Source organism: Nelumbo lutea, chromosome 3 (assembly GCF_056320005.1).
Source record: "Nelumbo lutea isolate HS-2025 chromosome 3, American lotus-T2T, whole genome shotgun sequence".
In the NCBI taxonomy this organism is placed as follows: Eukaryota; Viridiplantae; Streptophyta; class Magnoliopsida; order Proteales; family Nelumbonaceae; genus Nelumbo; species Nelumbo lutea.
In genome coordinates, this window is record NC_142686.1 from 78557858 (window position 1) to 78573376 (window position 15519).

Sequence of the window (15519 nt, forward strand, 5' to 3'; positions counted from 1 at the left end):
CCCAACAACGTCATCATGGGGAGACCAACCCTTCACGCACTCCAGGCAACCATCTCCTCCTACCACCTCGCCTTGAAGTTCCCCACTGAGCACAGTGTTGGAGTTGTTCGTGGGGACCAGCATGCCGCCCGTCAGTGCTATATGGTAGCACTGAAGGGCAAGAATAAAGAAGCTTTGCCACTAGAAGGGATCAACCTCAGGAAGGAGCCAACGAGCCGAGGCCAGCTGGTCAAGGACCTCATGTCGGTCCCCCTAGATGAGGACGAGCCTGACAAAACAGTTCGTGTCGGGTCCAACCTTCCCCCCAAGAGCCTATCCAAACTGGTAAGTTTCCTCAGACATAATGCCGATGTCTTTTCTTGGTTCGCCACTAACATGCCTAGAATTGACCCCTTGGTCATTACACATAGGCTGGGCGTGGACCCGAGCTCTAGGCCAGTTCGGTAGAAGAAGAGGAACTTTGCACTAGAACGTTGGAAGGATAGAGGAGGAAGTTGAAAAGTTACTCGACGCCGGCTTCTTCCGAAAGGTACACTACCCTGATTGATTGTTAAATGTGATTATGGTAAAGAAAGCTAATGGGAAATGGCGGACCTGTATTGATTTCACAGACCTTAACCGGTCCTGCTCCAAGGATAGTTTTCCTTTGCCGAGGATAGACCACCTCGTTGATGCCACTGCAGGGTATGAGCTGCTCAGCTTCATGGATGCCTTCTATGGATATAATCAGATAAAGATGCACCCAGATGATGAAGAGAAGACCCCACTCATCACGAACATGGCACATACTGCTACCGTGTGATGCCCTTTGGCCTAAAGAATGCTGGGGCCACCTACCAGCGCCTTGTCAACAAGGTGTTCAAAGAACAGATGGGGAGGAATGTCGAAGCCTATGTGGATGACATGGTAGTGAAGAGCCTGAAAGCTAAGACCCACTTCTCGGATCTAGTCGAGACCTTTGACACCTTGCAGAAGTATAACATGAAACTCAACCCCAGCAAGTGTACCTTCGGTGTCACATCAGGCAAGTTCTTAGGTTTCGTAGTCACTATGAGATGCATTGAGGCCAATCCTGAGAAAATACAGGCCATACTAGACATGGCACCCCCGTTGACGGTGAAGGAGACCCAAAAACTCACCAATCGAATAGCATCCCTCGATCGCTGCATGTCAAAGTCAGCCAACCGCTGCCTACCCTTTTTCTGTTTCATCAAGAAGCTGAAAGAGTTTCAATGAACGGAGGAGTGCTAATGCGCCTTTGATGAGCTCAAGGCATACCTCACTTCGCCTCCCCTCCTCACCTAGCCGGCCGAAGGGGAAACCCTGTACTTGTACCTATCGGTCGGGGACGAAGCAGTTACTTCAGTCCTCAACAAGGAAGATGGCATGCAGAAGCCAGTGTACTATGCTAGCAAAGTTCTTTGTGGCATCGAGACCAGGTACCCCGAGATAGAAAAGTTGGCTTTCGCCCTCATGGTTTCGGCAAGGAAACTCCGGATGTATTTCCAAGCCCACACTATAGTTGTCCTAACGAACCAACTCCTCAAAGTTGTCCTAGCCAAGCCCGAGACCTCGGGGCGCCTGCCGAAGTCGGCCATCGAGTTGTCTGAGTTTGATCAGTACCAGCCGAGGCCTGTTATCAAAGCACAAGCCTTGGCAGATTTCATAGTAGAATGCACCTTCAACCGAGCCCTTCACCAGCCCCCAGAAAATGCTGAGGAGGATAATGTGGACGACGAGGATCAACTTCCATGGAAGCTCTTTGTCGATGGTTCCTCCAATGCTAAAGGAAGCGGAGCAGGCCTCATCCTTCTCATCCCAGATGGTGTTGCCCTAGAGTGCGCACTAAGGTTTGATTTTCCAGCATTAAATAATGAAACCGAGTATGAGGCCCTCCTCGCTGGTCTACTACTTGTTAGGGACCTCGGCTCCTCACACATCGAAGCCTTCAGTGGCTCTCAACTGGAGGTGAATCAGGTAAACGGCAAGTATGAGACCAGGGAACAAAGTATGTCCAAGTACCTCACCAAAGTCCAAGATCTAGTCCACCACTTCCAATGCTTCTCCCTATAATGGGTCCCGCAAGCTGAGAATGCACGAGCAGACACCCTTTCCAAGTTGGCAAGTACCTCAAGCAGATCCCATGGTTGGACCGTGCAGGTCCAGAAGCTACTTTGGCCCTCCATTAAAGAAGTCCAAGTACTCCCCATAGAGGCCAAACTTTCATGGATGGATCCCATCCTCAACTTCCTATCAACTGGACGGTTGCCCGAAGATAAAATGAGGCAAAATGACTCAGGTGACAGGAAACCCACTATACCTTGCTGGAGGGAAAACTATACCGAAGATCGTTCACCTTGCCTTACCTATGATGCCTTTGTCCGGAGGAGGGCAACTATGTGCTACAATAAATTCATGAGGGCATTGGTGAGAATGGAAATTATCATATTTTTTGTTAGATAGTTTTATATGCCCTTAGCTCTAATCAGTTTTGATGTACTTTTGATATTTAGTGTAAATAAATAAAGTACATGTTTGATTCATGTTTTGTGATATGCTTCTGTGTAAGACCCTTAAACTAGACACTTAATGAGACTCATGTTAGTTTAGAACATTCACAGTCGTTGGATAAGTCTGGGGAGATTTATCCTGTCAAGGCTAAGACTGGTGTGCTGCCAAGTGTTGGGGTGGTTTGTCTCAGCTACCAGGGTGAGACCCAAGGCACACGCAGTGTAGGATTACTTGAATCCTTGAACCGGACCAGATTTTTAGTATTGCCCTGGACCTTAGAGATTGATGGGCAAAACTGGAATGTTACACCTGACCCCTAGACCCAATTATGGTACTACACTGGGTGTCGGATTGGGTTGTCTTCGATGTGCCAATCAGAGAGATCCTTAGCGGGGGTCAAAACCTAGGTATGTTGGGATAGTCTAAGAATTCATCTAAGTGGGTGATCATAGTGACGAGATCAGCCCCTTTTCCAGACAAAGGTAATGATCAGGGATGCACTCTCTCTGATGGAAACCAAACTGCCGGTAGTTGATTTCAATCGCTGGAATTTTATTTCGCAAAATTTATATATATGATATATACTTATATATGGTTTCAAAACGTTAGCAAATGGTTTTAATTCCTGGGATCCATGTGAGTAGAGAGTGCAACACTATTCCTTGCAGCTGAGGGAGAGGTTCTCTCTTGTCGGGCAGTGCTGAATCATTATGGGCTGAGAGGCTAAGTGTAAGGCCATTTAGGATAATACCTGATGGGCTAATCTTGCATCTGCCCATATCCCTGGGTTTTATAAGATGGCTTGGCCCAGGGATCACTTAGTGTAAGTGTTGGGCCCATAGGGTCCATGTGATGGGCTCAGGGGGTTCACTGGGCTTTCTAGTGAATTCGGCTAGGCCTTGTAACAGAGGCTTGGCTGAACCCATGTGGCTGATGTGTAGATCAATGCTTGGGTCCCATGCCATACAAAGAAGCCCAACTGGGTAGTAGTTTGGAAGACTATTGAGCACTTAATACATATTGGGCCTAAAGCCCATTTCGATATGGGATGATTTGATTAGTTACTTAAAGGGGCGGATCTGCGATTAGGTTAAGCCTGAAACTTGATCTAATCTGCAGATAGAATTAAGAGGAGTCCTAATCCAAATACAGATTTGGATAAGGGCAACTCCTAATATGATTAGGAGGTTTCTTAATCACCAAGAAAGAGGAGGAAAACCCTAATTTTGAATTACTTGAATTCAAACCCTAGGTGTTTAGGAGAACACTCTCTGCATTCTTGAGATAGGATCTCAGATAACCCTAGAGAAGAAAATAGCAGTTCACCACCTTCTTCTCTAGCATTCTCCTACAGTAGCCGCCGCCACCTTTTCTGCCAGTTCGAGTTCTCAATTAGAGAAGATCAAGGAAGGTTCTTGATTGTTCGTGTGGTGCTCATAGTCTTCCATCGAGTTCTTCAAAAGAACCTATTTCGTGGGATGAACATTGCTGGTTCGGCTCCATCATCACTGTGTCATATTCAGTGGGAGCTGATCTTCTTTGGGCATGAACTCCAACGTTGGGAGATATTGATTCTCCGGATCAGGTATAATCTCTCCCTTCTCTTTTGGTTCAAATATGGTTTGGTTTGGTTCAAGCGGAATCCTTGAATTTTGATTCTAAAATTAGGGAATACGATTCCCAGTTGGAAGAAAGGTAGGAAATTTTTGAAATTCGCCCACCCATTCCGCAACCCTTTTGGCGTCCATACGATGGATCGTACCATTCTTTCATTTTATCCCTTAATATTCAGTCTTTTATACTTAGTGCCTAATTGGACTCACTATTCTTGTATTTCGATTTAGGGCACGAAAGAAGGCGTTAGGTGAAAAACAAGGCTAATCGGGTAATTTTGCACAGTTTCGGTGCCATGTGATAATTTGGGCATAACTCACCCATCCAGACTCCGATTAATATGATTCAAGATGCATGGGAAAGATAACGAAACATTCTATAACTTTTATGTTTTGAGTTTTTATAGATTCTGACAACATCGAGGTACAAATTGGGCCCGAATTCTAAGAAAACTCAAAGAGAAGCCTAGGTCGCAGTAGAAGCCCAGTTCGCAGCAGAAGCCCAGTTCACAGAAAAACCTTGCAGCGGCCCAAATCATTGAGAAATCCCAATACGAATTTAGCATGTAAGAATAAGAATTTGGTTGAATCATCAAAGAGTTTTATTAGATTCAAATTCTTGCTGTATTTCTAAAAAGAAAAAGAAAGAGAGAGTTAGAATCCATCTTAGTTAAGGAGTTTTGTTTAGAGATGAGGATAATATTAGATCTGAATTAATCATTAGGAAATATGACTTTCATTTTTTGAGAAAAAACTCCAAAAAGGAGTTGGAAACTGAAAGGGATGGTAGAATCCATTGTATGGATGCCAAAACAATTGTGGAATGGGTGGGCGAATTTCAAAAATTTTCTACCTACCTTTCAACTGAGAATCACATTCCCTAATTTTAGAATCAAGATTCAAGGATCCTACTTGAACTAGAACCAAATCAGGTTTGAACCAAAAGTGAAGGGAATAATTATACCTGATCCAAAGAAAAAAATTCTCCCAAAGTTGGAGTTTACGCCCAAGAAGGAACCAAGATCTGCTCCTGCTGAAGATGACACAGCAACTGTGGAACAGAACCAGTAGGGTGCGTCCTACACACTGAATCCTTCACAAGAAGCCTGTGGATGACAATGAGCACCAAATTGAATCAGCCATTCAACAAGGACTGATATCAAGAACTAATCTTGATCTTTCTCTGACAGAGAAAACAAACTGTGACAGATGGATGGTGGCTGCAACTGGAGGAAGCTAGAGAAATAGATGGTGAATTGAAAAGGAGAGCATCGTCTACGATCCAGAGATTGAACGAACTCTCCACCGCCACCTTAGAGCTTCAAAGCAAGGGAAACCTGAAAGTATAAAAATGGCCAAGCAAAGGACTATGATGGACTATGCTAAGCCAACCCTCATCGGGGCAGCCTCGAGCATTGCGAGATCAGCAATAACTGCTAATAACTTTGAGATCAAACCAGTAATCATCCAGATGATTCAGAACACAATTCAGATCTGTGGCTTGGATAATGAAGATCCGAACACTCACATGGCCAACTTTTTGGAGATATGTGACACATTCAAGGACAATGGAGGTCTGCGGCTTGGCTAATCTCAGATTCGCCCCTTAATAATGACTGATCAAATCAGCCCAGTTCGAAATGGGCTTTAGGCCCAATAAGGTTATGTGCTCAAAAAGCATTCTACACCGCTGCCCAGTTGGGCTTCTTTGTATAGCGTGGGACCCAAGCATTGATCTACACACCAGCCACATGGTTCGGCCCAGCCTCTGTTACAAGGCCTGGCCGAATTCACTGGAGAGCCCAGTGAACCCCTTGAGCCCATCACATGGACCCTATGGGCCCAAAACTTACACTATGTGGTCCCTAGGCCAAGCCATCTTATAAAAACCCAGGGACTGTGAGCAGGTGCAAGATTAGCCCATCAGGTGTTATCCCAAATGGCCTTACACTTAACCTCTCAACCCATAATGATGAAGCACTGTTCGACAAGAGAGGACCTCTCCTTCGGCTGCAAGGAACAATGCTGCACTCTCTACTTATATGGATCCCGGGTATTAAAACCATTTGCAAACAATTTTGAAACCATACTAAATATATTTCATATATATAAATTTTGCAAAACAAAATTCCAATGATTGAAATTAATTACCGGCAGTTTGGTTTCCATCAGAGAGATTGCATCCCCGATCATTACCTTTGTCCGACAAAGGGGCTGATCCCATCACTATGATCACCCACTCAGATGAATTCTCAGGTTGTCCCAACATACCCAGGTTTTGATCCTCGCTTAGGATCCCACTGATTGGCATATCAAAGACAGCCTAATCCGACACCTAGTGCAGTACCATAATCGGGTCTAGGGGTCAGGTGTAACTTTCCAATTTTGCCCATCAATCTCCAAGGTCTAGGGCAATACTGGAAATCTGGTCTGGTTCAAGGGTTCAATTAATCCTACACTACATGTGCCTTGGGTCTCACCCTAGTGGCTGAGACAAGCCACCCCAACAGTTGGCAGCACACCAGTGTCAGCCTTGGTAGGATAAATCTCCCCAGACTTATCCAATGACTGTGAACATTTAAAACCAACACAAGTCTCAATAAGTGTCCAGTTTTAGTGTCTTACATAGAAGTATACCACAAAACTTGAATCAAACATGTACTTCATTTATTTACATTAAATATCAAAAGTACATCAAAACTGATTGAAACTAAGGGCATACAAAAACAGTCCAACAGCTCCCACTTGCACTTAGGTCCAATCTGGTACAAGCCGGAGTCCCATACTTTCCATGTGTTTCTTAAACACCTTCTGTGTGAGTGGCTTAGTTAATGGGTCTGCCACATTATCCGCTGATGCTACCTTCTGAATTAGGACGTCGCCTCTACCAACGATCTCCCATAGTTCATGGTACTTCCTCTCGATGTGCTTTGACTTTGAGTGGGCCTGAGGCTCCTTAGCTTAGGCGATGGCTCCATTATTGTCACACAACAACAGGATGGGTGATGTGCTAGACGAAACCACTCCTAATTCATGAACGAACTTCTTCATCCACATAGCTTCCTTGGCAGCTTCACTTACGGCAATGTACTCGGCTTTCGTTGTGGAGTCTGCTGTGGACCCCTATTTGCTGCTTTTCCAGCAAACAACACACAATCCTATCGTGAAAACATACCCAGATGTAGACTTTCTATCATTTGGATCCGACTGGAAATCGGCATCAGTATACCCCAGAATTTGTAGTGAACTACCATCGAATACCAGACAAAACTCCTTTGTCCTTCGAAGGTATTTAAGTATGTTCTTCACAGCTATCCAATGCTCCTACCCTGGGTTGGCCAAGAACCTGCTTACAACACTCACTGCCTGAGCAATGTTAGGGCGAGTGCACAACATGACATACATGATGCTCCCTACGGCTGAGGCATAGGGAACGTCTTTCATGCCCTCAATCTCCTCAGAAGTCTTGGGAGACTTCTTCTTGGAGAGAGTGACTTCATGCCTAAAAAGAACGTTTTCTTTCTTAGAGTTTTCCATGTTGTAGCTTTTGACAATTTTGTCAATATAAGCAACCTGGGATAATCCAATTATCCGCTTCGATCTATCTCTATAGAGTCAAAGACCCAGTATATATGAAGCATCTCCAAGATCTTTCATGGAGAACTGCTGCGAAACCATACCTTGACCGAAGTCAACATTTCTACATCATTCCCAATGAGTAGGATATCGTCCACATATAACACCAAAAAGGTGACCTTATCCCCACTAGACTTTCTATAAACACAAAGCTCATCCGGATTCTGCTCAAAGTCAAACGATTTGATGACAGAGTCAAAACGGATGTTCCAACTCCTAGAAGCCTGCCTAAGTCCATATATGGATCTATTAAGTTTACATACCATGTGTTCCTGATCAATAGCAATGAAGCCTTGTGGTTGCTGCAGGTAGATATCTTAACTAAGATCTCCATTCAGGAACGCAGTTTTGACATCCATTTGCCAAATCTCGTAGTCATGGTATGCTGCTACAGCTAGTAGCATCCTAATGGATTTAAGCATGGCCACGGGTGAAAAGGTTTCCTCATAGTCGATACCTTCTTTCTGAGTATACCCCTTCGCCACCAAACGAGCTTTGTAGGTCTCAATCCTGCCATTGGTGCCCTTCTTCCTCTTATAAATCCATTTGCAATCAATTGCTTTTACCCTGGAGGGCGGATCTACTAGAGTCTAGACTTCATTGGCCTCCATCGAGTCCATCTCAGCTCTCATGGCCTCCACCCACTTCTGGGAATCTATGTCCAACATAGCTTCCGCGTAAGTCACGGGATCCTCCTCACTAGTCAAGGCTTCCACTAGGTAACTATCCTGGTCATAACCATAACGGATTGGTGGCCTAGATACCCGGGTGGACCTTCTAGGTTTGTCACTACCTGGAACCTGCGGGACATCTCCCACTAATCCCGAGCTCTCCTCATCAAGAACTATTTCCTGACGATGAGTGTCCAAGATATAATCCTTCTCTAAGAACATGGCATTTTGACTATAAAACACTTTCTACTCACTTGGGTCATAGAAAAGATAACCCACTGAATCCTCTGGGTAGCCTACAAACAGGCAACGACTGGTCTTGGATTCCAACTTGTCTGCACTCATTCTTTTAATGTGCACAGGACAACCCCAAATCTTCAAGTGTCTGACACTTGGTTTCTTTCCGGTCCATAGTTCATACGGTGTTTTCGGAACCGATTTGGTTGGAACCCTATTCAGCACGTAAATTGTGGCATCCAATGCATATCCCCAAAAGAATGTGGGCAATTCTGAGCGTGTGAGAAGTGACCGGACCATGTCTAGCAATGCCCTATTCCTCCTCTTTGAAACACCATTAAGCTAGGGTGTTGCATGAGGAGCCAACTGTGAGATAATCCCATTGGCCTTCAAGTAGTCCCTAAATTCATCAGAGAGATACTCGCCACCTAGATCTGATGGAAAGGCCTTAATTTCTCTCCGTAACTATTTCTCAACCTCTTGTCTGAACTCTTTGAACTTTTCAAAGGATTCAGATTTATGTCTCATTAGGTACACGTAACCATATTGTGAAAAATCATCTGTAAAGGTGATGAAATACACGTGTTGATTGCGTGTCCTAACACTCAGGGGACCACATACATCACTATGTATAAGGTCAAGTGTGCCTGTACATCTTTCAGGCTTACCGTTAAATGGCCGCTTTGTCATCTTGCCTCTAAGGAAAGGCTCACAAGTGGGAAGGTCTTCTATGATTAGAAAAGCCAAAGGACCATCCTTTACCAATCTTGTGATTCGGTCAATACTGATGTGGCCAAGTTGGTAATGCCACAGGCATGTGGGACTTACCATGTCACAAGTCATTTTCTTGGGGATTTCGACCGACGTAGTTTCGGTTAGATTAGTTTCTAGAGAAGAATGTAGAACATAGAGACCGTTCTTCAGTTCCCCACATGCGATGAATTTGTTGTTCCTTTTGATAGTAATCATATTACTAAAAGAGATAGTATATCCATCCACACACAGTTTAGAAACAGAAATCAAATTTCTTCTTAGATTTTGTACATAAAGACAATCTTTCAGTACAAGAATCCCTTCTCTAAAATTCAATTCTATGGTTCCTATCGTCGTAGCTGCAACACTTGCAGAAGTCCCCAAGTATAGTGTCACTTCTCCTTCACTCAACCTTCTGCTTACTTTGAACCCCTGCTGTGAATTACATGCATGAGTTGAACTCATGACACAAGTGTTGAAAGTACCTTTCTTAGATTCTAGGTAGGCGGGACAATTCTTCTTCCAGTGGTCGCCCTGCTTGCAGAAGTGACAGGCATCGGATGCCTTGTCTTTCTTTTGTTTCTTAGATTTGGTGGTTTTCTTTTGAGGCTTTCTCTTTGCCTTCCTCTTCTTGCCAGATTTGCCAGCTTCAACAAGCATGGCTATCGGCTCATCCTTCCTTATTAATTCCTCAGCTCTTTGCAACATATTGCTGAGCTCTTGGACACTGACATTCAGCTTGTTCATATTATAATTCATAATGAATGGGTTGAAGGACGGAGGCAGAGAGTTGAGAATAGCATCGATCTATGTGATCAGATCTAGCCCAGAACCAAGGGCCCCCAGCTCATTTATGTAGTCCATCATCCAAAGACAATGATCATGCACTTGCTACCCTTTAGGATCTTTTGTTGATTAGAATGATTCTGCTCTTTGTATATAGTCTTCAGAATATCCAATATGTCTTTGGTGAGTTCGATCTGATCGAATTGCCTCCGTATCGGATTGTCCAAAGAGGCTATGATATAGTAGCAGGCCATGGAGTTTTTAGCCTCCCATTCTTAGTATTCTCTTTGCAGACCTCAGAAGCCCTGTCTCCTGGATGATCTAGAGCAAGATTTTTAGCCACCTTATCCAGTTTTTCTGAAGCTAGGACCAACATAAGGTTTCTGTACCAGTCGGCATAATTGGGTCCCTTAAGCTTGTTGTCGTCAAGCAACTTAGCAAATTGTCTGTTTGCCATTTTCTAGTAAAACAGCAAAACGTTAGTCCACAACCTTTAGTTTGATTCATGTTACCTACATAGATATGACTTTTAATCTATGTTCTATTTCCATTTGTTCCTCTCTGTGATTTCCCTCCTATCTCAATGATGGAGATGGCGAGATGTCTCTGGAAATGTGGGAAATCACATAGGGTACATGGAGCCAACTGTTTCAGCTGCATAACCCCACCACCTTTTTGCGACGGATCGCATCCACTCATCATATGAGTTTCCCTTTGGCCTCTGTTAGACAAGGTTCAAAGCTGTTTTCAGGTAAACCTTTCTGTCCAGTGAGTGCTTACCCATCATATTTAAGTTACACCAAGGTACCGTGAGAGAGTTCCCATTTTCTAGTAAAGCCCCTCCCACATTGGTCTATGACGCCCCTATCATCTTATGAAACACTCTGACAGACCCAACAGAAAATGGATAGCCTAATTTTATGGTGCGTTTCCTCATTACTGAAGGACCCATCATTGTGCTAATGATGGAAGGCCTTTAGGGAGTCCATCATATGGATCTCCCTATCACATGCACTCATATTACCGGAGGGAACAAAATTACACCCTAGTTCTAATTTAGGTCAAACCAAAGTGGCTCCCACCGACTTTCATAAAGTCAGATTTGTGGTGGGCCTAAATCGGCCAGGGTTTCCGCACGCTTCCTTTTCTAGGGTTATGGGGCCCACCAAGCAAGGAGGGGTCATCCAATGACCTTATGGGACACCATGGCAATGATGTGCATTCAGCCATGGTGTGTGCAAGAGCCACTAACGAGTCAACATGGGCCAAGTGCTTATGGCCCATGGTCGTAGCACATCAAACATCCACACATCACATGATATGGAAGAATTGATCCAATCAATCACTAGCTGTAAAGCCCATTAATCAGCCCAACAGAAACACAATATTAACAATTAATATCATCTAGGTATAGGGGCTGAATAGCAGTTAGTAGTTCGACCCATATAGTTTTTCTCACAAAATGGGCTTTTGCAGTTTTAACCTTTTAAAACTCGGCTTTATAGTTTGGACTGAACTAATCCCTGCAATTGAACATCAGATTTGGGCCTGATAGTGTGAGAAAACTAGATTGAAAATAGTCCCCTTTCGGACCCTATATTCGGTCCAATCTGGTCCGAGATGGTCCAAAACTGATTTTCAATTCATGAATTAATTAAGGAAAGATCTGAAATTAATAATTCTGATTTTTAGACAATCATAAATAAGATATGGACTGTTCGCACCACCTGCAAAACAAAGGTACACTAGGGTTGCAGTTTCATAAATTGCAAAACGCAAAATGCGATCCCTCCATCTACGAATCTCCAACGCCGTCGTCTTCTTCAATCAAGAAAATAAAATAAAAGAAAATAGAAATGCTATTTCTATTAATTAATTACATCATTGATTGAATACTATACATTCAGTCTAGAAAAATAAAAACAAAAAAAATATTTTACAAATCGAATTGAATAGAAATTACAAAAAGAATACGCAAACAATCTGCGCCAACTCTGCACTTTGATCTCTAGGTAAGAATAGTCCATTAAATCAAGAAATAAATCAAGAACCATTCTAAATAAATTTCATATTTAAATAAAATTAATTTCATATCAATCCCCCTCAACAAGAAACAATTTATTGAAATAAAACAGCAAACTGTGCAACACCCAAGTAGAACAGCTTCTACCGAATTGTGTAGGTTTAGATCTGAAATCTTGGTTCAAGATTCGGAACTGTGGCTCTGATACCACTGAAAGGGATGGTAGAATCCGTCGTATGGATGCCAAAATAGTTGCGGAATGGGTGGGCAAATTTCAAAAATTTTCTACCTATCTTTCAACTGGGAATCACATTCCTTAATTTTAGAATCAAGATTCAAGGATCTACTTGAACCAGAACCGAATCAGATCTGAACCAAAAGTAAAGGGAATAATTATACCTGATCCAGAGAAAAAATTTCTCCCAAAGTTGGTGTTCACGCCCAAAGAAGGAACCAAGATCTACTCCTGCTGAAGATGACACAGGAACTGTGGAACAGAACCAGCAGGGTGTGTCCTACACACTGAATCCTTCACAAGAATCCTTTGGATGACAATGGGCACCAAACCGAATCAGCCTTTCAACAAAGACTGATATCAAGAACTATTCTTGATGGCGGCTGCAACTGGAGGAAGCTAGAGAATTAGATGGTGAACCGCTTTTCTTTTCTCTAGGGTTTCTGAGATCCTATCTCACAAAACTGCTAAGGGTGTTTCTATCTCCCTAGGGTTCGAATTCATGTAATTCGATTAGGGTTTCCTCCAGTTGCTTCATGATTAAGAAAGGATTTCCTGATCATATCAGGAGTTGCCCCTTATCCAAATTTGTATTTGGATTAGGACTCTTCTTAATCCTATCTGCAGATTAGATAAGCTTTTGGGCCTATCCTAATCTCAGTTTCGCCCCTTATTAATGACTGATCAAATCAGCCCAGTTCAAAATGGGCTTTAGGCCCAATAAGGTTATGTGCTCAAAAAGTCTTCCAAACTACTGCCCAGTTGGGCTTCTTTGTATGACGTGGGACCCAAGCATTGATCTACACACCAGCCATATGGGTTCGGCCTAGCCTCTGTTACAAGGCCTGGCCAAATTCACTAGAGAGCCCAGTGAACCCCTTGAGCCCATTACATGGACCCTATGGGCCCAACACTTAAACTAAGTGGTCCTTGGGCCAAGCCATCTTATAAAAACCCAAGGACTATGGACAGGTGCAAGATTAGCGCATCAGGTGTTATCCCAAATGGCCTTACACTTAACCTCTTAGCCCATAATGATCAAGCACTGCCTGGCAAGAGAGGACCTCTCCCTCGGCTGCAAGGAACAGTGTTGCACTCTCTACTTGTATGGATCTCGGGAATTAAATCCATTTGCAAACAATTTTGAAACCATACTAAATATATATCATATATATATATATATATAAATTTTGCAAAACAAAATTCCAACAATTGAAATCAACTACTGGCAGTTTGGTTTCCATCAAAGAGAGTGCATCCCCGATCATTACTTTTGTCCGACAAAGGGGCTGATCCCGTCGCTATGATCACCCACTCAGATGAATTCTCAAACTGTCCCAACATACCCGGGTTTTGAACCCCGCTAAGGATCTCACTGATTGGCATATCAAAGACATCCCAATCCGACACCTAGTGCAGTACCATAATCGGGTCTAGGGTCAGGTGTAACTTTCCACTTTTGCCCATCAATCTCCAAGGTCTAGGGCAATACTGGAAATCTGGTCCGGTTCAACGGTTCAATTAATCCTACACTACATGTGCCTTGGGTCTCACCCTGGTGGCTGAGATAAGCCACCCCAATAGTTGCCAGCACACCAATTTCAGTGTTGGCAGGATAAATCGCCCCAGACTTATCCAATGGCTGTGTACATTTAAAACCAACACAAGTTTCATTAAGTGTTCAGTTTTAGGGTCTTACACAGAAGTATACCACACAAAATGAATCAAACATGTACTTCATTTATTTACATTAAATATCAAAAGTACATCAAAATTGATTGAAGCTAAGGGTGTACAAAAACTGTCCAACAGAAACAGCCCCTCCTCTTTAAAGCTATATAAAGGGGGACGGACTAGCACCCAATGCATCATAAAATCCTCCAAGAGAGCTTCAACCTTAGAAGAGAGCAATCAGCATCCAAGGAGGAAGAAGCAGAGTTCGCTACGATTTCATCATGAAGTGTGTGTAAGGTTTTATTTTCTAGTTAAAAGGTTGGGGAAGCTTTGATTCTATAAACATTGTGAGATCTAATTGATTTTTATTTCAATTCATTGTTTATGGGTATTCATATGTTTTCTGCGATTTCTTGTGAAGATTATTTTTATTGATTAAGCAAGAAGGCGCCCTTGCTCATTCAACAAGAATAATCTATGGCCGATTGAACCTCCAATTTCATATATGATTGATAGGTTTAATCATGGTGGCAACTAAAATAATTGATTATAGAAAAAATTTTGATTTATGTTAGGAAGATATATGATCTAGTTTAAATAGCCCGAGCTTGTGAGATCGCTGACCAGAATTGGGTCTCTCCCCTCTTAATTCTATTAATAAATTAAATCCTAAGAACTTGTTTAGGACTATCTATTAATAAGAGAAGCAATCAAAGAACTTGTTTTGGTTGCCAAATAATACGAGTAGAGGCTGGCTGTTAGAGTTTGTTAATGGCTATAACCAATTTATTCATAAACATATGAATTTATCCTTGCATCGATGATCAATGATAAGAGTCAAAGCTGAACTTGTCCCTTCAATCAGAAGCTATCTCCCATCAATTTGATCCTTGCTTTCAGTTGTTTTCTTTTATTTCATCTTATTTTCCTTATCTTTACAACCCCCTACTTCGTTTACATGGAAATAAATCCACTTAATTCCTGTGGAGACGACCTTGCTCATCACTATATACAAATATTTAATTTGAGCAAGACATTTATCTTTGGTTGGATTTGACACCCACCAGGCATCTATGGTAACCACCTCGATAGGAGAGCCCTAGCCCAAAAAGCTTTAAGGAAGGGCTACTTCTGGCCTACCCTCCACAAGGATGCAACTAGATTGGTGCAAAAGTGTGACCCATGCAAGAGGCATGCCAACTTATGCCATAGGCCAGCTACCACTCTCTCGGCCCTTAGTATCCCGTAGGCCTCCCTTAGCATTAGGCAACAGTACACCTCGGTAGGCTATACTCAAACTAACGGCCTAGCTGAAGTCACCAACAAGACAATACTGGATGGATTGAAGACCAGATTGGACCAAACTAAAGGCCTATGGGC

At 42.9% G+C, this 15519-nt stretch overlaps 1 protein-coding gene across 1 annotated transcript; it reads left to right on the forward strand.

Moving 5' to 3' along the window:
* The first annotated feature begins 1386 nt into the window (after positions 1 to 1386).
* Positions 1387 to 5473, forward strand: LOC148865902 (uncharacterized). Its single transcript, XM_088976398.1, has 2 exons — positions 1387 to 1977; positions 5315 to 5473. The coding sequence occupies exons 1-2, from the start codon at positions 1387 to 1389 to the stop codon at positions 5471 to 5473; spliced, it is 750 nt and encodes a 249-aa protein (XP_088832524.1).
* Positions 5474 to 15519: the final 10046 nt, after the last annotated feature.